General features: G+C 42.1%; 2 protein-coding genes across 6 annotated transcripts in view; one reads left to right on the top strand and one right to left on the bottom strand.

The window, feature by feature from the left end:
- The window catches only part of MEGF10 (multiple EGF like domains 10), a 181,742-nt gene extending 170,383 nt beyond the window's left edge, over positions 1 to 11,359 (top strand). For 2 of the 4 annotated variants that reach the window (XM_032953471.2, XM_032953470.2), the window contains exons 21-25: positions 395 to 522; positions 2,013 to 2,133; positions 2,251 to 2,298; positions 3,619 to 3,822; positions 4,632 to 11,359. In XM_032953471.2, the coding sequence (XP_032809362.2) occupies positions 395 to 522; positions 2,013 to 2,133; positions 2,251 to 2,298; positions 3,619 to 3,822; positions 4,632 to 4,831 (701 nt within the window). In that variant the 3' untranslated portion in view covers positions 4,832 to 11,359. The remainder of the gene's footprint in view (positions 1 to 394; positions 523 to 2,012; positions 2,134 to 2,250; positions 2,299 to 3,618; positions 3,823 to 4,631) is intronic. The other 2 variants (XM_032953472.2, XM_032953473.2) reach the window with 2 other exon arrangements.
- Positions 11,360 to 11,374: 15 nt separating this feature from the next.
- Positions 11,375 to 19,843, bottom strand: IDNK (IDNK gluconokinase). 2 transcript variants are annotated; one of them, XM_032953468.2, is made up of 6 exons: positions 19,627 to 19,843; positions 16,067 to 16,097; positions 14,744 to 14,830; positions 14,203 to 14,243; positions 13,924 to 14,018; positions 11,375 to 12,189 (listed from the first exon to the last, which is right to left on the bottom strand). In XM_032953468.2, exons 1-6 carry the CDS (start codon positions 19,662 to 19,664, stop codon positions 12,143 to 12,145), a joined length of 339 nt encoding a protein of 112 aa, XP_032809359.2. In that variant the 5' UTR covers positions 19,665 to 19,843; the 3' UTR covers positions 11,375 to 12,142. The 2 variants fall into 2 exon arrangements, with proteins under 2 accessions (XP_032809359.2, XP_032809357.2); XM_032953466.2 differs by lacking the exon at positions 11,375 to 12,189 and having other exon boundaries at positions 12,991 to 14,018; positions 19,627 to 19,837.
- Positions 19,844 to 20,343: the final 500 nt, after the last annotated feature.

The raw sequence follows: 20,343 nt of genomic DNA, 5'->3' as shown, positions 1-20,343 counted from the left end.
TCACGGTGAAATGGTTTGCACACTGGACTGGATTTGCAATCAGAGCTCGCCGATTCAATGGCGCGGCAGTTGAAACAACGGTGGAAGTTTCTTAAGACCCCCCCCCCCCCCACGTATGGTGGGATAACATTTCTACATCTTCCAAGGCATATGCCCAGTGTTGAAGAGTAGGCCAAAAAATACTTTCCAGAGGAACTCTCTAGAGCTCCCTCTAGTGTAGGCCCTTCCGCCTGCAGTGGCGTAAGCAGGCAATTGCAGGGATGCACCTTTAACTTTTGTTTATGCCATACTGTGCGATTGCACGTAGAGCAAGTCACAAACTCGCGTATACTTTGCCTCTTGCTCCTTATTTCTTTACCTGAAAGGTGACCGCTTTCATTGCTGTGCGTTGCAGTGGACCAGACTGCGCCCAATGGACACGGACGACATTACTTCTCCAACCCCAGCTACCACACGTTGTCTCAGAGCAGCAGCCCGCCACCTCTGATGCCCAACAACTTGAGCAGAGGCGTCAACACCAAGGTGACTCGGGCTCGCTTTGTTTTTAGCGAGCACCTGTCCCTAGACGAAGCGTTTTCACACGGGAAATGTTTTCACCCGTATCTGCCGCACGACCGTCGTCAACACGGAATGAGATTCGGCGAGCGGTTGTATTTTTCACGTGGGAAAGTAAAAATTTTCCTCTTTTTTTTTTGGCACAGGTAAAAACCTATTGGGCATAAAAAAAATGAAAATTTTCGATGGGGACATGGTTTTGCAAAAATGTTTACGAAACAATCCAAAAACAATTGGACACGGTTATGTTCCATATGGCAAGGTCGTGCATCAACACGGTGCAACCAGCGCAACGAATACAGCGCAAGGCTGGTAGAACTTGCATCACGTATAAAAAAAGTCTTGGGTGCAAAACAGCACTGAGGTCGACAGCATTGTACAAAAAAAACCCCATGTATAACTCAAAGTCTGCGAAGCAGAGTGATCAATTGCACGTACATGTAAAAGAAATCTGAAAATGTCCATGTTTTTTTTTACCTGGCTAATTTTTTTTGTTCCCACTTTAAGAGTTACACCGAATGAAATACATAAGCTTGGTTTGTGGTATTCTTTGGGTCTTTCGCTAAAATCACTTAGATAAGTTCAAAGAAAATACCAAAAATACCAAAAAAAACTACGGCGTTTCGATCTCAACACAAGCGTTCGTCATCAGCCCCTCTTCCTGATGACGGACGCTTGTGTTGAGATCGAACCGTCGTAGTTTGTTCGTTACGTTTTGTTATTTTCTTTGAACCTATCTACGTCACTTTACCGAAAGACCCAAAGAATATGAATTCCTGCAGTCACGAAAGCTTTAAGTCTCGTTTTGTGGCTCACATGAGCTATCTACTGCCAATGTGGATGGTACGCTGCCGTTGTGTCATGGTCAGCACAATGTACTTGCAATCCCGCAAACTGTCTGTTCAATTTCACCTCCCTTCTTGGCAGTTTAAATACTAGGGACGTTTGTTAAAGCTCCCCCGCTTCTGTTTACCCAACTGTGTACAAATAGCTACACCGCTAAGAGGTAGATGCTCCCACCTCTTGCACGACGTCTGGCCAGCATGAAAGAGTAGCCACAAATACCCTCGGGGGCTGCCAGTGAATGTTGCTTCTATATAACCTTACTTCTCGTCAAGGAGCTCAAACCATCACGCAAACAGCGGCCTTTGGATAACCACTGAACAAAGACATTCACTGCATCGTATGCTTTCTGATGCGCTTCTGCATCTGAAAATACTCTGTCGATGTTAGGAAGTCACTGGAGCTATGCACTTTTAAATCTAGATTGAAAACTAATTTTTTTTTACCGTTGTGTTTAATTTGCCGTCATTCCCCCACACCCCCGATTAGTACGGTTGGCAGCTACGTACGGTGCAAAAGAAGTGCAGCATACATACATACATACGCATATATATAGTGTAACATAGTTCCCGGTCTTAAGAAGGAATTAAGAAGTGTCGCTTGTGTTCCTGCAGCACTATGTGGGCTTGAAAAACCACGAGCAGAAGCGCGGTGCATGCGGGATTAGCCACACCGCCACACTGCCAGCCGACTGGAAGCGCGAACGCCATGCCAACGACATGGGTAGGCATTCAGGTACGTACACGCACGCACACTCGTGCAGGGATTAACACTCAGACAATCGCTAACGCTCACTTGTCTCCGCAATCGTATGCATGTGCAGTTTTTACAGAAGTGGAATTTTCTTCGTAGGTTTGTTTGGAATGGAAACGAGGTATGGCCATGGAAGATCACTGAAAGGTATTATAGACACCGCATTGCATCTGTATGGTGATTCACCAGTCGTGTTGATGTGCTGATCTATTTTTTAAATTGCCCTAAATGTGGCGGATATCAGAAGCCGTGTTTGAGCCTGGTTCACGCCTTGGTCACCACCCGGGGCTAGTCAGGTGTTGGAGCCATAAGGCTGCAAAGTGGACAGGAGATGCTAATGCTGAGTATATCACCCTCTCGTATGCATCCGTTTGCTCCGGATACTCCGGTTTCCTCTCAGTTTACAAACACTCATTAATGGAATTTAATCAAACATCCCAATGCAGCACCCTCATGAAATTATTTCCAAACTATTAAGGGTTTCCTGAATAAAGAGTTGACGTTTTATATAAATATCTCTTGGTTTTTAAATAATGTATGCAATGTATCCCTTCATTTGTAAGAATGTCAATGCAGATATTCATCTAGACCTTGGAATTATTACTTTTTTAATGATGGAAAGAGGGATGTACTCTGTCGTTGATTTCACCGAATTCCTGCTTCCACGCTGAGAACTGAATTATCACCCACCTACGCACCACTGCCAACCATTCACATTTCATTCCCTTCGGTGCAGCAAGTGCTTTGCATACGCATATTACATTGCTCTGTTACACAAGAGTTCACGTCACAGTATCACAGATAAGAGACCCTGGGTCATATTCCCAGTGGCTCATCCACAAAATCCGCAGTGCATTTTGCGGCCTGGGGGAGCGAGGTGGCGATGCAGCGGTTAGCGCACTCGGCTACGAACCTGGTGACACGGTTTCAGCTCTCAGCCATGGCTAACATCAGTGACATGATATCTGAACCGGTTATAAATGCTCCTCCCAAGCCTTTACCAACCCACACTGACTAATTTGGCGAGGTATGGTCTTAACGACGTACTGAGGCCTTCATCCAGCAGTGAATTTGAATCGTTATTTTGACTGGAGGAATCCGCTGAGCTATGAAGCTCTTTTTCACAGATGTCCAGTATGGGTGGGTCAGACAGTTACAACATAAAATAATACAAAAAGCCGTAGTGCAAAATGTAAAAAATAGTAAGCAAGTCACTAAATATTAAAATAAATACTTGTGATTTATTCAGATTGGACAAGGCAGCAAAAACAACAACAAAACAGTCCCAGACCACACCAAGACAACACACAGTCCCTCAATAAAATGCCACATTAACGTTGGACTATCGATACACGGGCAATGATGATCAAAGTTTACAAATGACATTTGCAAACGTGACGTTTATCACAGTGGCTATGAGACGGCGCCGTTCTCTCGTTTATGCCCTGACCCCCTGCCACCCGCCAGACGTGCTGAACGAAGCGGGCTGCAGTGCCAGCAACGCGTCCCTCAACAGCGAGAACCCGTACGCCACCATCAAGGACCTGCCAGGCACCGAGAGCAACTACGTGGAGATGCGTTCGCCGGGGCACAGCGAGCCAGCGGGGGGCGGTGCTGCTCTGTGCGCCCATGCAGCGTCCGCCATGGCCAGCAGCAACGTCTATGAACCTGGTAAGCGCCAACCCCCCCCCCCCCTGCCACCAACCCCCCCCCACCCCCGACTAAATACAACAGGGGACTAAACCCTTTTTTCCTATTGACATATCCGGACCACACCAGGGATGTGCCGAGCCAAATACACAGATGCTTTGCGAGGCCGTAGTTTTTCACGCTTTGGTTCTGCTCGGAAAGTATGCCAGTGGAAAACCCACACCTGTGCCATGATGGCCCTGAGCTGGCACGGCTTGGATGTTTTGATGGAAAGGGGGATTTGCGTTAATAGCTCATGCTTGCAGCATAGCTGCACTTGATTCTAGAGATTATCATTGTAATTAAACACGTTTTGACATCGCAGAATGCAGGTGGGCAGTGGCAATTGTTTAAATGGTGTCACGGTTGGTCATTTTCCTCTTGTTAAGGTTATAATCCACGTTCACTATAACGTTGTAACGTTATTAATAAAAAAAAATAAAGCATTTGAAATCAAAAAGTGATTTCCTGCTATATTGCACCTATCATCTAACAAATGTCTCAGAGCATAGTTTTTGTTTTATATCTAGGTAACTTGCTGAATGTATTTCAGAAGTAGTCCTGTGATATCACCTTCTGCAGATTGTTCTCTAACACAGGGGCGATGCGCTTCTCTGCGACAGTTTTGAATGAACACTTCATCTTATAACATGACACGAATGTCTCCAATGGAATAAAACTGGGGGGGGAAAACATTCGTTTAAAGTGTGCAAAAGCAACATGCAAAGCAAAGTAAATCATTTCTTCTGAAAGCGCGGTCAACTGACTGTACCGCACGCTGCCGCTCACAGAGCCCACCATGACGCTGCCCGGTACATACGGCAACGTCGGAGCATTCGGACAGAGCCCGTACGACCTCCCAAGAAACAGCCACATCCCCGGCCACTACGACCTCCTGCCGGCCCGTCTGAGCCCTTCCTCGTCTCCCTGCTCCTCGCCCGTTCACGTCGAGTCCTCTGTCGAGGACGGCGGCGGCGGCGGCGAGTCGTGACTCGTGGCTCCTCCGCGTCATGGACCTAGACACGGGTCGGGGGGGTCCAGCGGGCCAAAGCGCTGCCGGCGAAAATTAGAAAAGCGACGGTGCCCCCCACCCACCTTTGACTCTAAGTGAGATGTCATCGGGCATGGCGTGCTGAACGAATGTAAATTCTCTTAACGTGTTCTTGTTTTTTTCTCGCCCATACCCCCCCCCCCTGCCCCGCCCAAGTATGAACGCTAAAAAAAAATAGAATTTAAAATATTCCTGAAAAACTGGATTGATCATTCCCTTTCTGTAATATGAATTGCCAGCATTGCAAAATTATATTTTTCCAAACACGTACAAGTACATTGTACAATGTGAGAAGTACATGAATGATGTTCACGTCAAGTAGAGGTGCTGTATAAGAATACGTGCTGTGGAATTACTTAAATGAGGATTTTTTTTACCTGCTATCAGATACAGGCAACGAGTATTACGTTCGTTTTGTTTTTAAATTATGACGGCTGATCCAACAAAGTCAACGTAATGGCGGTTTGATAATGTAAAAGTGCAGAGACCTGAAGCTGTTGCACAGGAGAGTAATTCTCATGATAATTGGGTAATAATTCTGGATGTAGTGAAGTGAGACAGGAATTGCTGTTCAGCGTATCGTAGTTGGTAAATGAAACACCATTACGGACCGTTACATTTGTGTTTCAGTGAGGAGAAGTAGCACAGTGGCGAGCGCATGGCCCTATGAAAACCTGCCAACCTGATTTTGTCTTATTCCCGGCTACGGCTATCATCAATGGAGAGTGATATTTCCACTGGTCCCAGATAAACCCCCCTTCGTATGTATGTATTTTGAACTTATTTCGTACCGTACATAGCCAACCATGCTAATCGGAGCACTGAACAATGTGAAGCATGGTCAAACAACCCCAGATGACCGACATGGCGTGGACGGGCCTTCATCCAGCAGTGGATTGGCAGAGGGTTGTAAATTGTTATTATGATCTACACTTTTCAAGCTTTAGCAAAAAATCCAGCAATCTGTTCAAATTAATGAAACAGAAAGTCAACACTTAATCACAACTCCTTCTGTTCCTCGCCGGTGGAGACATGCAGCCTCTTCACCGCTACAAGAAATAAAGTTAAGTATATTTTTTAGTTTGCGTTTTAGTCATGTCGCAGCGGCATATATCACACGTGACCAGATCTTTGCACGTAGAGGTTCATCTTGCAAGGCACAACAAGGTACTTTTGTGAAAGTCATGTTTTGAAAAGGGATGATGTGTTCATGAAGTTCCAGCTCTTGCTAAAGAGATTCACGCTAAAGTTAAAGCGGCGAATGAAACCCAAGGGTAAAAGGAAATCGGAAGGAAAAAAAAGCAAAACAACAAATAAAGAATTGAAGGGCTATACTTAATTAGCCAAAGAACTGAGAGTGCAGAGTTTGTTTCTGTGTAAGGGACATCCTTGTATTATTACAGTCGCCACATTTATTGTACGGAACTTTGCTTTTAAAGGTTTTCCTACTCAAAGCATTTTGCTTGCTGTGCATGTTGGACCATATTGTAATGGGTCTCTTGAAACTCTAGGCTTAACAAGTGTTACTTTGCCTGACTGTAGCATATAAACATTGAAAAGGCGAGGTCAGACCTCCATCTCTATAACTCTTTAAATGTAAGCCAGAAATCAGAATTTTCGCGTTTGCAGTGACCTTTGTAAATTGTAAATACTGTACTGTAATGATGAACGTAGACTATTTTGGAGAATGGAAACCTTACATCGCGAACGGACTGATACACGATGCATGATGTGTGATTGTTTCACTTTTCCAAGTTAATACCCGTATTTTTAACGTGTATGTGGTTTTGTATTATGATTACCATGATTTTTCTTTAAGTTACATTAGCTTTTGTATTTTTTACCATGGCAGTGTGGATATGCGCATGCTACTTCACATCATTCCTCAAGCTTTGGTCCCAATTACCAGTTATCTGCTTGTATGAGTTTGCTTCAGAGTTCTCAGTGCATTTTCAGTATATTTCCCCCTCCCCCCAAAATATTACATCTCTTCCTATATTGTGTATTAGCATTACAGTACATATATATTAAATAAGAGGCATAACTTAATATTTTTGTAAACACAATTCCTACACAGTATTAACCAGCATCAAGCCAACTAGCTTTGTCATGAATTTTGCATCATATCTGTAACGTCCTCAAAACAGATACTACATGCCTTGTAAAAAAAATACAGCATTGCATTATTGTTTTTTATTCCATATATAATTGTAAAAAAAAAATATCAGTTGCTGGGTAACTGGAAACGCTATTTTTAATATTTTGAAGCATGTCTCGTGTTATTATTTTCGCAGTCATCCGTACGTTTTGTAGAATATAACCAAGGAGACCACGGCTTCTCTTGTAGAAGCCACATGTTCATACCCTCACAGATCTCTTCGTTTCAGCACTGGATCAATTACTTGCTGCCTGTCTGTAAACCGGCCGGGTGGCTAAGCGGTAGCTGGAGAGCAAGTGGCTCGCAGTGCAAAGGTCACCATTTCAAATACTGGTCGGGGGTTGACTTGGCCTGTTTATCCCTCTGTGGTCGAATACGTACCACTTTGAGTGGGAAGTCAACAGTGGTTGTCCTCTGGATATACTTTACCCCATCATATTAATTTGAGAATTGCCACCACAGGCTCCCTGGGCTGTAAACAGGAGTACCTCCTCAAGGCTCATTTGAGCAAGAAATCACAATTTATTTCGTCTGTGAACACGACAAATGCGTACTCACTTCAAATGTGGAGTTGTACGGCAAGGTGAGACAGTGAAATTTGCCTAAATTTAACACTAGAATGCTGTGCTCGGAGACAAAACAAGTAACTGCCAATAAAGCAGTCCATTTAGGGGAGCGGTTCTTGAGGCTGGAATGTGGCCACAAAACTGGTGACATCTGAATAGTATACACTTAATCTTGCTTTGCAATCTTGTCAGCCATTAATTGTCTGGAATATTATTCCAGTCGGTTAATTCAGGTGACGGGGCAAGGGACATTGGTGTTTGCTTCTATGTTAAATGGGGGAATGTCCTCGACAACTGATGTGCCATACAGCCGCCAGTCATTTCAGTATAAACAAACCGCTGGCCATTCATCAGTGATTACATATACAGTACCTGAATATAACTTGATGTACTAAAAACGCTCAAAGAGCTTGCCAACCAGCCACCTTGATGAGCTGCATGTAATTGACCATTATTTTCCTCAGTCCTATTTACGTAATCTAAAAAACTACAGGCTACGTGTTAAACTAAAAACTGCAGTACTTGTATATCCTGTAAATTGGGATCCCATTGTACAAATTAGATAGGATCTATGCGACACATTGAAGTAAATTTAATTGGTAATGGGGGAGTCCACCTAGCTATGGGATGGGGTTATTATAATCTGCTCCGCTCACAAAGGGGGTAGCATGCTGCGTCTTGTAATTGTCTAAGGAAAGCATTCAATTCTTAGCAAATGGAAGCGCCATCACATGAATCCAATGTTGCGTTGCTTTGGCCCTTTAGTATTTTCCCCCGGTAGGATTCAAGAAGCAAAAATGTAAAAAAAATGTTTGCACTCAAATTATACTTTTTTTCCCTCCATGAGAGTGAGGATTTACTTACCGGATGACAGTGCATAGGAAAGAACCTCGCGAAGAGCTGCAGAGTGCATGTGAGGTTTGCGAAACAATATTCTTCAACACACCACAGGCAGGTTATAGCCATGTATACATCAGATCTAAAGTCGAGATAATTTCACATGAAAGCATGGCGACTAACACACACTGATTAAGACTAACTTAGGGCGAACATAAACCATTTAACGTTCTAAATTACCAGTCAGGAATTCTTGAACTCCCATTATCTAGCCATATATGATATATGTATTTTAACTTTCTTTGTTGTTAACTCCACCACATTTTATAGGCACCCAAATTGCAGAGGTTTGGGAGCGTGATCAATCGCCCCTTGCCCACATGTAGCAAATATACATGCTCACTGCTTTTCCAGAGCTATATATTTCAGTGCATTCCACATGCGATGTGACAACCTTGTACTGAGAGTCATCACGAAAAGTGTGGCCCACTCAAATGAGACTTGAGTCGAGGAATGTAGTTTTAATAAAATCTAGACTTCACGATCAGTTATTTCAGACATTGGCTTTTTTTAAAATAGCTTTTTGTTCTGCCGTAAGGATGTAAACCATCGTGCGGTACTTTTAGTTTCGTGTACGTTTGAGTACATGCTATTGAAAACTGAAAGCTTAGCGCATCCTGTACCACATACATTTGAGTTTTGAAACCAATGGCTATGTTTCCATTGATAGACAAGATTTTATTATGAAATGCCCAGTCAATTAAAGAGTTTACCGAGTACATACAGTGAGGGAAAAAAGTATTTGATCCCCTGCTGATTTTGTGCGTTTGCCCACTGACAAAGAAATTATCAGTCTATAATTCTAATGGTAGGTTTATTTGAACAGTGAGAGACAGAATAACAACAAAAAAATCCAGAAAAACGAATGTCAAAAATGTTATAAATTGATTGGTATTTTAATGAGGGAAATAAGTATTTGACCCCCTCTCAATCAGAAAGATTTCTGACTCCCAGGTGTCTTTTATACAGGTAACGAGCTGAGATTAGGAGCACACTCTTAATGGGAGTGCTCCTAATCTCAGCTCGTTACCTGTATAAAAGACACCTGCCCACAGAAGCAATCAATCCGATTCCAAACTCTCCACCATGGCCAAGACCAAAGAGCTCTCCAAGGATGTCAGGGACAAGATTGTAGACCTACACAAGGATGGAATGGGCTACAAGACCATTGCCAAGCAGCTTGGTGAGAAGGTGACAACCGTTGGTGCGATTATTCGCAAATGGAAGAAACACAGAAGAACTGTCAATCTCCCTCGGCCTGGGGCTCCATGCAAGATCTCACCTCGTGGAGTTGCAATGATCATGAGAACGATGAGGAATCAGCCCAGAACTACACGGGAGGATCTTGTCAATGATCTCAAGGCAGCTGGGACCATAGTCACCAAGAAAACAATTGGTAACACACTACGCCGTGAAGGACTGAAATCCTGCAGCACCCGCAAGGTCCCCCTGCTCAAGAAAGCACATATACATGCCCGTCTGAGGTTTGCCAATGAACATCTGAATGATTCAGAGGACAACTGGGTGAAAGTGTTGTGGTCAGATGAGACCAAAATGGAGCTCTTTGGCATCAACTCAACTCGCCGTGTTTGGAGGAGGAATGCTGCCTATGACCCCAAGAACACCATCCCCACCGTCAAACATGGAGGTGGAAACATTATGCTTTGGGGGTGTGTTTCTGCTAAGGAGACAGGACAACTTCACCGCATCAAAGGGACGATGGACGGGGCCATGTACCGTCAAATCTTGGGTGAGAACCTCCTTCCCTCAGCCAGGGCATTGAAAATGGGTCGTGGATGGGTATTCCAGCATGACAATGACCCAAAACACACGGCCAAAGCAACAAAGGAGTGGCTCAAGAAGAAGCACATTAAGGTGCTGGAGTGGCCTAGCCAGTCTCCAGACCTTACTCCCATAGAAAATTTGTGGAGGGAGCTGAAGGTTCGAGTTGCCAAACGTCAGCCTCGAAACCTTAATGACTTGGAGAAGATCTGCAAAGAGTAGTGGAACAAAATCCCTCCTGAGATGTGTGCAAACCTGGTGGCCAACTACAAGAAATGTCTGACCTCTGTGATTGCCAACAAGGGTTTTGCCACCAAGTACTAAGTCATGTTTTGCAGAGGGGTCAAATACTTATTTCCCTCATTAAAATGCAAATAAATTTATAACATTTTTCACATGCGTTTTTCTAGATTTTGTTGTTATTGTCTCTCACTGTTCAATTAAACCTACCAATAAAATTATAGACTGATCATTTCTTTGTCAGTGGGCAAATGTACAAAATCAGCAGGGGATCAAATACTTTTTTCCCTCACTGTACAGTATTAAGAACATTAAATAGCAATGCCTCTTACGTGGTCATATGTAAACATGGTAGATTTGAAATGTCGACCTACTTTTTATTTCACATTCACAGATAACCTCTTTATCCATGGAGATCTCAAACTTGATTTCGATAAAAAGGTTAAAGTTCTCTTGTGTTTGATTGTCCAGGTATGCATACACGACCTACTTTGTAATTTCTGCTGAAATAAAAAATTAATGTGTACAAATATTCTTGTACATCATGAATTATCTCAAGCAAGGGTTTTCGGAATTTATCTTATTTTTTTACTATTCTTTTTTACACATATGTTGTTAAAATACATGTTTGTGTGAAAGTGATGGATAACAACACGCTTCCATATGTCATACGTGCCGATACATGTACACGCTTTCAAATAGGTCATCTGAAAATGCCAAGATGAGTAATCGCTGACTCGAGATTACTGTTTTGACCATACAATTGCATTTTGTTAATATGTAATATAAGCTACATTATGTGCCAATAAAGTTGATGTATGCTAAGCGTTGCGACTAGTCTTATTTTGTTGTGCATTTATACAGTGTGTAGCGTCAATTCTGAACTGAATTATACTTGTACAACTTCCACACTCGGTATCTGCTGAGATACATGTACTAAGGCAGTGTTCATTGTTTTAAAATATATTTATCAATATCGCCTAATTTTTATGAAATAAGAACTTCTGAGAAAATGTATATTCACATCACGTACAGGTTTAACTTAGTAATTACTGCACACATGCTATATACATGCACTAACAGCAGAGCTGTCATAACATTTTTGGAACGGGTATTAAACGTACAAAATATAAAAGTGATTTTCTGCTCAATGTGTGCATCGAAGTAGTGCTCATCTTCCGTTTACAGCCCTGAGCCAGTGATGGAAGTTCCACGTTCCTGTGGTGGGGGCGAGTTATTCCATAGGACAACTATCGTTGACTTATCCAATGTAATTTTCATTTTACTGACCCCAGAATTACCCAACCAAGATTTGAACTCGCAAACGTTTCAATTGTGAACCACTCACTCGACTGCTCCAGCCATCTGGCCAGATATACAATACATCGGCTTACAATAGTCATTTAACTATACAATAATCAATTACTGTAACTAGTACCAGTGATAGTAATCTAGAAAATTAATACATTTCCTTTGCATATGTCTTAATATATACCTTATTTTGCGGAAGTTTTATGAGCAGGTCATTATTTGTAAAATATTTCGTTCACCTCTTCTATGTACTGTGCATACAGAATTTCATCTGCTGATGATTGTCTTGAGAGCAGCTCATTGAAGACTGAAGACGGTCCCACCTGCCGGATCCACGAATAAACCTGAGCAGACGAGCACCAGTTGACATCATCTCCCTCGAAACCACGTGGTTTGTTTTGCATGCAGGAGCAATGAACGTTCATAAGCAATGTGAATGTGATAGGCATTTAGTTATAACATCTGGCAAACCAGCAGTGTGTGTTAGGATTCCCGACTCTGCTGATGAGGCCGACATCTGAAAAACTGGCCCAGAGTTTACGGGTTTAAACAAATGGCAATAGTTAACATAAGTCTAAAAGATTAATCGGCCAATAAACTTTTTTTATGTTTGTATAAATATGAAGGGAATGTTAATTACATGATGCATTCTTAAATAATTTTGATTTTTATATGTATGTAGAGAAGGAGAGGGCACATTATAAGAGAACTAAATAATAAAAAAAATGATTCCGTTACAAACTTTTAACAAGGCCACGATGCCTGCAAGACACTCCTCTGAAATTCAATTACTGCATAAATGGATCTAAAGTTTAGGAACCTGGTCATAGGATTGTGGAAATACCGCATAGTGCACAATAATATAGGATTGAGGATACATACTTATGTACTCAAGTGGTGGTGCCATATGTCCATAATCCCTACTCAAAGCCAACCTGGCAGCATTCCGAAGAAGACATCTGCTGCATCGGCTTACATAGATGGCTCTCGAACCGGCAGGTACTGACTAACTGGTAAAAAGCAAGAAAATTCAACTCAAAGCCATCCAAAAAAATCCTGGAAGCCTCAACATAAAATATGCTCATACATGGCACACAGAAACACATTTTCAACGGTTTAACATTTCAAAATTGATAGACAAGCAGTTTGATTAAAGCTGTATTTTTATACACTCCGTTAAAGTAGCCAATCGCAACATAACATTAGCATGAATTCTACCCATTTTAAGTGTACAGTATTTAATATACTGTATATGTGCCGTAATAAAACGGGTATTATGACAAAAAAATAGACATAATTCATGGTCCGTAATTGTTATGCATTGCTTTGTGTCATGCTTCATAAGCATTCCAGGCTGCTTACACTTTTAGATTTAACAATGTTTACTTTTCATGACAGATAATTTTGTTAAACACTGCATCCTTCATAATTAAAATATCTTACACGTACTTGCTGCGTTTTACATTCATACTCAAAATTACATTACTGAATTTGCTTAATGCCTGTCATGCTAAACATTTTTGGGCAATTTCACATTTTCACCATGACATATATAGGATACCGCCTTTTATCCATTACAATGTGGGGGACCAATCTCGCAGGTCCTATCATCCAGTGCATATAATCGTGGGTAATTGGAAGAATATGGCAGTGAATATTGAGGTTTGCGGACCCAATGGCACTCACACACAATAGAAATCACGGGTTATAGGGTAGCAGCTAAGAGGTTCTTCTGGATTGCAATGCTTTCCTCGTTTTGTGCTAAGTCGACAAGCGTTTTTAGATTAGAACTGTCTTTCACAAATGCATAACTTCACTCTGATATCAATCCTGAGGCTGTGTAATATTCACCAAATGCTTAATTATATCTGTGGCTATTGCATTCAAGTCTCTGTCGACATCAATGCTAATAAAATATTCCCCTGCTCCAGGAGGTTCCAATGTGGCCAGCTGAGACTGCAGAAGTTCTGGGGACATGAAGTGTCCTTGTCTTTGTTGTAGTCTCCTTCCGATCGTCTCTGCTGAACCATGCAGGTGCACAAATAAGACCTCAAGCTCCGTCTCCGCCTTGGTCTCACGTTTGTCGGTTGTGCCATTCGCGAGTATTCCTCTGTAGGCTTTCTTCAGTGCAGAGCACGCCAGGATTACATTATCACCACCTCCAGCAGTTTCCCTTAGTTCATCAGAAAAAAAAAAACAAATTCATCAGTGCAGAGAAGGTGAATGCAGGCGGTGTGCTGAGAAGGTAATCGCCGTGAAAATGTGCATCATTTAGAATAGCGGCATTAATATGTACGTGTAAGCAAAAAATTGTGACTGTAACCATCATTACAAGAAAAAATAATTACCCATCTCACCTTAGAAAACTGTGCAATGACATCAGCCAAGGGAACCTGTCCTATAAAAATACATTCCATGTGCAAAAACACATTTTAAAAATAAGTGCATACAAATACAGAACGTACCTACAAAAACTATCTATTTATACACTACAATAAAACAATTATTTAGGTGTTCTTAGAATTTCATTGTTTTTTGTATGCATCAAAAATGTCATGCATGTTGCTGCCAGTTGACAGCAATTAAATATCAGGTGGAGTTGGTCAACCTTTTCGCAAACATCTTTAAGTGGTAAACTGTACTTTCAAGCTGTGCCGATAGACAGGCACAATGGGAAGCTCTAAGGTCACTGGAATTAGTATTTGGACTATTAAATAATGTAAATTCGTGTTTACTTTTGTAAAAAATATATACTTTTAATAACCTTTTCACCACCCCCTTCATATGCATTTTATGTTTTTAAACCTCATGTAATTTGCATTAAGACAATTTTTGACTGAAGTGAAATGCAGATCATATGTGTACGGTATGTTTAACAATGTATCTTAACATCCTTACCTCATCTGTGAGAGATATGCCTTTTTGCATTTTATCTTTGTTGCACTGTGGATGAAAATCATCAGCATCCAGAAACTTCCAATTCATCTGCAACGAAGAAGCATTTGCCATTAATCGGATGTCTCGCAGATCCTGAAATCTTATAACCAGGAGAGCCCCACTGAGTCTCAAGGCTTTCTTTCAGGTGGGTCCTGCCAAGTTTTTGCAGTAAGAGGTGATGTTGCTGCTTTGTGTAATACCAATGAAATAATATGCACATAATTTTTCAGCAATTGGGAAGTGGTTACAGTTGTTTCTTTGTATTAGTTACGGAAGTAAACTGGAGAACCTGGAAAAAAAAAAACGAATGCAGAGCAAAGAGAGAACATACAAACTGCACACTGAAATGCACCCAGGTCTGGAATGAAACCCAGGGGCCCTTCTTGGTGAGGACAAATGCTACGACTGCGGCATCCTATATATAGAGAGCTACAGGCTTGGGCCTAGAAAGGTGAGGCCGTGTTCGACCCAGAAGAACCTGGATTGATAACCCTGTTTTTTGCTTGGACAAGGCTCAGAATGGGACAAAATCGCAATAACTGCCGGGGAGTGAGCCCTGTGGTGTGGGACAGTCAATCTCAGGGCCAACCCTCCGAACAAGGAAAGACAGAAACTGAGCGGAATTTTGCAATCTTCACTCAAATGCGTACTGCATTACAAAATGTTTCAGTATTAATGATCTCTGCTCTACGCCCGTTTTGCACAATTTTAAATGGTAAATCATGGATCTTGTGACTGTGGTCGATGATTTAATTATTTGTAAAGGAACACTATATGGTATAGGTAATTTAGACTAAATTAACGTCTGCAGTTAGTGGTAGACTACAAACAACACTTAAAGACAAGATTCTGTCTTTACATACATGAGACTGTAAGCGCACTTCAATTCTGAATTCATATAGCAATTGACGTGACTCATACCGTGTGAACAAGGGAAGGTAATGTAACATGTAATTGATGTCGTACATCTTCTACACGTATATTGCTTAATGGTGCCTGGTGGAGTGTTCACTGCTTATAACTAAAAGGTTAATAGTTCTATTTAATTTTTTTTTCAATTCCTCTTTATCCCTTTCTTTTATGTTTTAGTGCTGGTTTATACTGGGTAATTGAAGGTTCAATTGAATATCTTAAAGGTTAATTTAAGGCCCTTTTTATTTTGGGAGATTGAAAAGTAATAACCCAGTAGTAATATTAGAAAAATGTGAAGCCCTGGTCACTGGAAAGCCATCGAAAAGTAATTTTGTTGCATAAAACATTGGTTTTACATGACGGTTATTTTACCTTTTCAGAAAGCGTGTTTCCAATTGTCGACCTATGCAAGAAAAACGACCATGAACATCGTCAGTAAATGTTAAGATGTAAAACGTCCTATGTACATTACAATATCAGAAAAGAATAACGCCTCCTATAAACATTTGTAGCCAAGAGATGGCAGTGTTGAGTGTCACTCTCATGTCTACGCATGCTGAGTTTTCTCACCATGCATTTCCCTTCCACACAAAGCCACTCGTTTCTAATCACACTTTGTCAACCATCCAAATGCAGGACCGTCCTGAACACTGTATTGTGACTGGGCGACAGGCGACTTCAACATAAACACCATTGAACCATACAGGACTTCATTGCACTATACACAGCATATACTACCGGTACTTCATACACAAAGACAAAAATCCCGCCGTATTGCCTGAACAGACTGTCGGAGCAAGTGCTGTTAGCGAGCACCTTTGAAGGCCGGCACGGTAGACGAGAGGGTGGCTGGCCAGAACCACGCCCGGCCGCCCTCGTCTCCCTAAGTGGCGATGTTTACACACTACACCAGGTACTCATTTGTGGCTGAGTCGACCAAGGAGCGGCCCAGGACCGGTTCAGATAATTATCGTCACTGGTGTTGCATACACACCACTGCACTGACCTACACAGTGCTGCATAAGTGACACTCTTTTAACACTTTACAACCAAAGTTGGCCAAGCTGTGATCCAATTTGGTGGATTACACTATGTAACACAATTTTTGTTCCTGGGTAGTAAGTGTTATTTTCTAATTGCTTATGCCTCAAAAGTATAGAAAATGGCTATTATTATTCCCCACAAACTTTGCTTTTGTGACCAGGACTTTATGTGAACGAAAGACACAAACGCACACCACGTTTTCTCATTGAAAATAGGTAAATTTCAAAATATCACTGTCCTGGTCACAAAAGCAAAGTTTGTGGGGAATAATAGCCATTTTCTGTACTTTTGAGGCATAATTGGAAAAAAACACTTACTACCCAGGAACAATTTGTTTGTTACAGTGTTATCAATGGACATCTCTCTACGTATGAAAAAATAATAGGTTTTACCCTTTCTGGCAATGGAACAGGTGTTCAGACGTTCAAACACCAAATATAAACCTTTTGCAAGGAATAAAGTCTGCATTATCCACACACGGTACTTGTGGTGAACATGCAAATAAAAACATGCAGATAACGTGTGCAGTCTTTGAAACGGATTGGTCTACACCAAAGACAGCCTTCTTGAGGGCAGTTTTACCAAATCTCAGACCAGAGAACGCCAAAAGGCGAAGATCTCTTTACAATTACCCGGATTTGACCCTGTAATATAACTCTCATATTATTTGGGTCTTTCGGTAAAGTCACGCAGATAGGTTCAAAGAAAATAACAAAAAACTACGTTTCGATCGCGGTCGTCATCATTGTGTTGCGATCGAAACGTCGTAGTTTTTTGTTATTTTCTTTGAACCTATGTACGCGATTTTACCGAAAGACCCACATAATATGAACTCCTGCAGTTACGAAAGTTTTAAATCAATATAACTATCGACATAATGTAAACTAGCGCCATCTGTTGGTGGGATTTTCTTGTTAGTTTATTAATGATTTTTTTCTTAAGAGCCACAACAAAATCGTTGTGTCCCACCATGGATTGGCCACCGCTTGCACTGATGCATCACTTCTAGCCTAAAATATATACCTTACTTTCTTCACCTGTACCTTTTTCAGGTGCATCTTGCCTCTATGCAATTTGTAAGAGTGATTTTTGTATTCGCCTCTGTGTGTCCTTCACGACTGTTATTTTCCTTGTTTGTTAGTTATGCCATATTCCTTCAACGGGATCATCCGCGTAAACAAATTAAACTTTTGATCTGTAACATGGTGTCACTATAGCGCTCGTAAAGATGATCCAATACGCATGAGATGTTAATGTAAAGCTGTCCTGACATTAGGGCCTTTAATTGGATACCGGCCTCATTGATCCAGGGGTTGTCCTTGGATCAATTTGTATGCGACGTGACCGTGGCAGGGAGGATAACGCGCGCTGCAGAATACCACGTGCTTGATCGTTTTGCTGTTTGCTGAAATGTCAACATTTGCAACTGAAATCATTGCAATTTGGCTTACCTTAGACCAGGGGTCGGCAACCTGCCGATCCGGAACCGCACGAGGCTCTGTAAAGGACTGCTTCGTGATAGTTATTTATTAAGGACCGTACCTTGGATATATTGCTTTTTTTCACCGAATTCTAGGCCACTGCTATTCAGTGGCCTAAAATAAAAAGTTTCGCTCCGGATGACCGCTGCAAAGTATTATCTGTATTTTGATTTAGTGTGCTGATCTTAAAGGTGCATTGAAAAATGTGATACTCCGACTGATGCTCCTGTTGTTGTGGAGTGACTCATGCAGCCAGCTATGGCTCTAGGGTTTGGTGTTACATGTTATTTATGTAGTTTATTGTTAAAAAATCGGTCACAGTTCCTATGATCACTGTTACATTGCATTTATGGCTTTATTGTGATTTCTAAAAGTTTTTTTGTTTTGGCCATGTTTTTGTTTATTGTAGTACGGAGTTAGACTGATGGCCTTAATCCAAGTTTTCTTCTTGTTGTTTGACTTGCATCCCACTGGGATTTTTGCACACAGCGTTGGTGTATGGTGCTATTTCAGGAATATTTTGATGTTTTTTCCTGGATTTTCTGTTTGCACATGCACAAAGTCACTTTAAGATGTTTTCTTGTTCATGTCTTTGTTTGTTTGTTGCGGTTGCACCCGATTCAAGAGCCGAATGGCTCACAGGGCTATACCAAAATAAATTAAACTAAACTATGAAACTATAAAAATGGCTCTTCTTGTAATTTTTGGTTGCCGACCCCTGCGTTAGATCCACAATGCCATTAATTACAACCAAGACAGCTGAAATGACACCATAGCTAACAAAGATGCGCCATGTAGCCTACAAAGGCTCTTGGTGTGGCCAGCATCCACCCCAGTCCGCCTTTATCTCCTCGGTGCCGATGCTCACACACCGCACCAGGTTGGTACACATTCGTTTAAGGCTGAGTCGACCTAGGCTTGGTGGCCCATGACCGGTTCAGGTATCACCCACCACTGATACTAGCAGTGGCAGCGGAATAAAAAAAACACAATACACGTTTCCGGGTTGACAGCGCAGTGCACTAACCACTGCGCCACCGCTCCCCACACATCTGCACACACAATTCGTCAAATCCCAGGACTCTACCCCTGTGCAGATTTATCCGCGAATGGGCGATGTCTTGATTAGAGGCGGTAACCACCGCCTGTTTTACAGGCCTGAAGCAGTGGTGGCAAATGCTATATTCCCATAACAGGGGTGAGTCCCACAACACAATCGCTGTCAAAACTTCACCACAACGTGATACTCATTGTATCGATCCCCGGAGGGATGATGGGCTGAGTCAACGCCCCCCCCGCCCCCCACTCGCCAAGCAGGAGTTTGAGCTCGCAAATCTGCTACCCGACTGCGTGCGTCCGTGTCAAGCAAGCAACGCAAAGAACACACACACACACAACGCCTCTTACTTCCCGCATCCACACACCCCCATGAGGACCACAATCATCGTTGCACTCCAGCCTATACGATAACTTAATTCGCAGCAACGTCAAGCAGCAAGGCGCCCAGAGCGTCGGAGCAGCTGTGCGTCGCTCGCTCGCACAAACAAACCGCGGTGCTTCCGCAAACGTCGGAGCAGCGCGCTTCGTGCGACCTCAGCATTAGGGGGCCGCCCATAAATGACGTCACGCACCTAGGGGGGGGGGGAGGTCAGACATTTGTGACGATGTGTGACGAGGGGGAGGGTGGAGGGTGTTTGAGAAATGTGACGTCACATCACAATGCGCAACTTTAAGTAAATATAGACAACACGTTCTAAATGTTGATTTAAAGCTTTCGCGACTGCAGTGATTCATATTCTTGGTTCTTTCGGTAAAGTCACGTTGAAGGGAAACGCGTTCTACTTAATTAAATAGACTTTTTTTAAATAAATGTTTTCTCCTACAACATCAGAGTGCAGCGCAACATTAAATACGCACTGCAATTATAATAGTTTAAAGCGATTTGAAGCATGTTTTTATGTTTTGGAGAGGGGGGGGCAGAGCTTTGTGACGTCATATTTTAGGGGGGGTCTGACTTTTTGTGACACAGTGTGACGAGGGGGGGGGGTCAAAAATCGTCCAAAATCGCGTGACGTCATTTATGGACGGCCCCTTAACAGAAAAAAATATATAATATAACAGGCG

Source organism: Petromyzon marinus, chromosome 13, assembly GCF_048934315.1.
Source record: "Petromyzon marinus isolate PM22_M1 ecotype Great Lakes invasive population chromosome 13, UKy_Petmar_22M1.pri1.0, whole genome shotgun sequence".
In the NCBI taxonomy this organism is placed as follows: domain Eukaryota; kingdom Metazoa; phylum Chordata; class Hyperoartia; order Petromyzontiformes; family Petromyzontidae; genus Petromyzon; species Petromyzon marinus.
This window is presented reverse-complemented; position numbering and strand designations above follow the sequence as displayed.

What these genes read in the sequence shown, in the direction of transcription:
- IDNK (XM_032953466.2), bottom strand. Translation starts at nt 19,664, where the DNA reads ATGATTGTGGTCCTCATGGGGGTGTGTGGATGCGGGAA. An exon ending in GGGGTGTGTGGATGCGGGAA is followed by an intron (nt 16,098 to 19,626) that starts GTAAGAGGCGTT and finishes TTTCTTGCATAG; the next exon opens with GTCGACAATTGGAAACACGC. An exon ending in TCATTGCACAGTTTTCTAAG is followed by an intron (nt 14,019 to 14,202) that starts GTGAGATGGGTA and finishes TGATGAACTAAG; the next exon opens with GGAAACTGCTGGAGGTGGTG.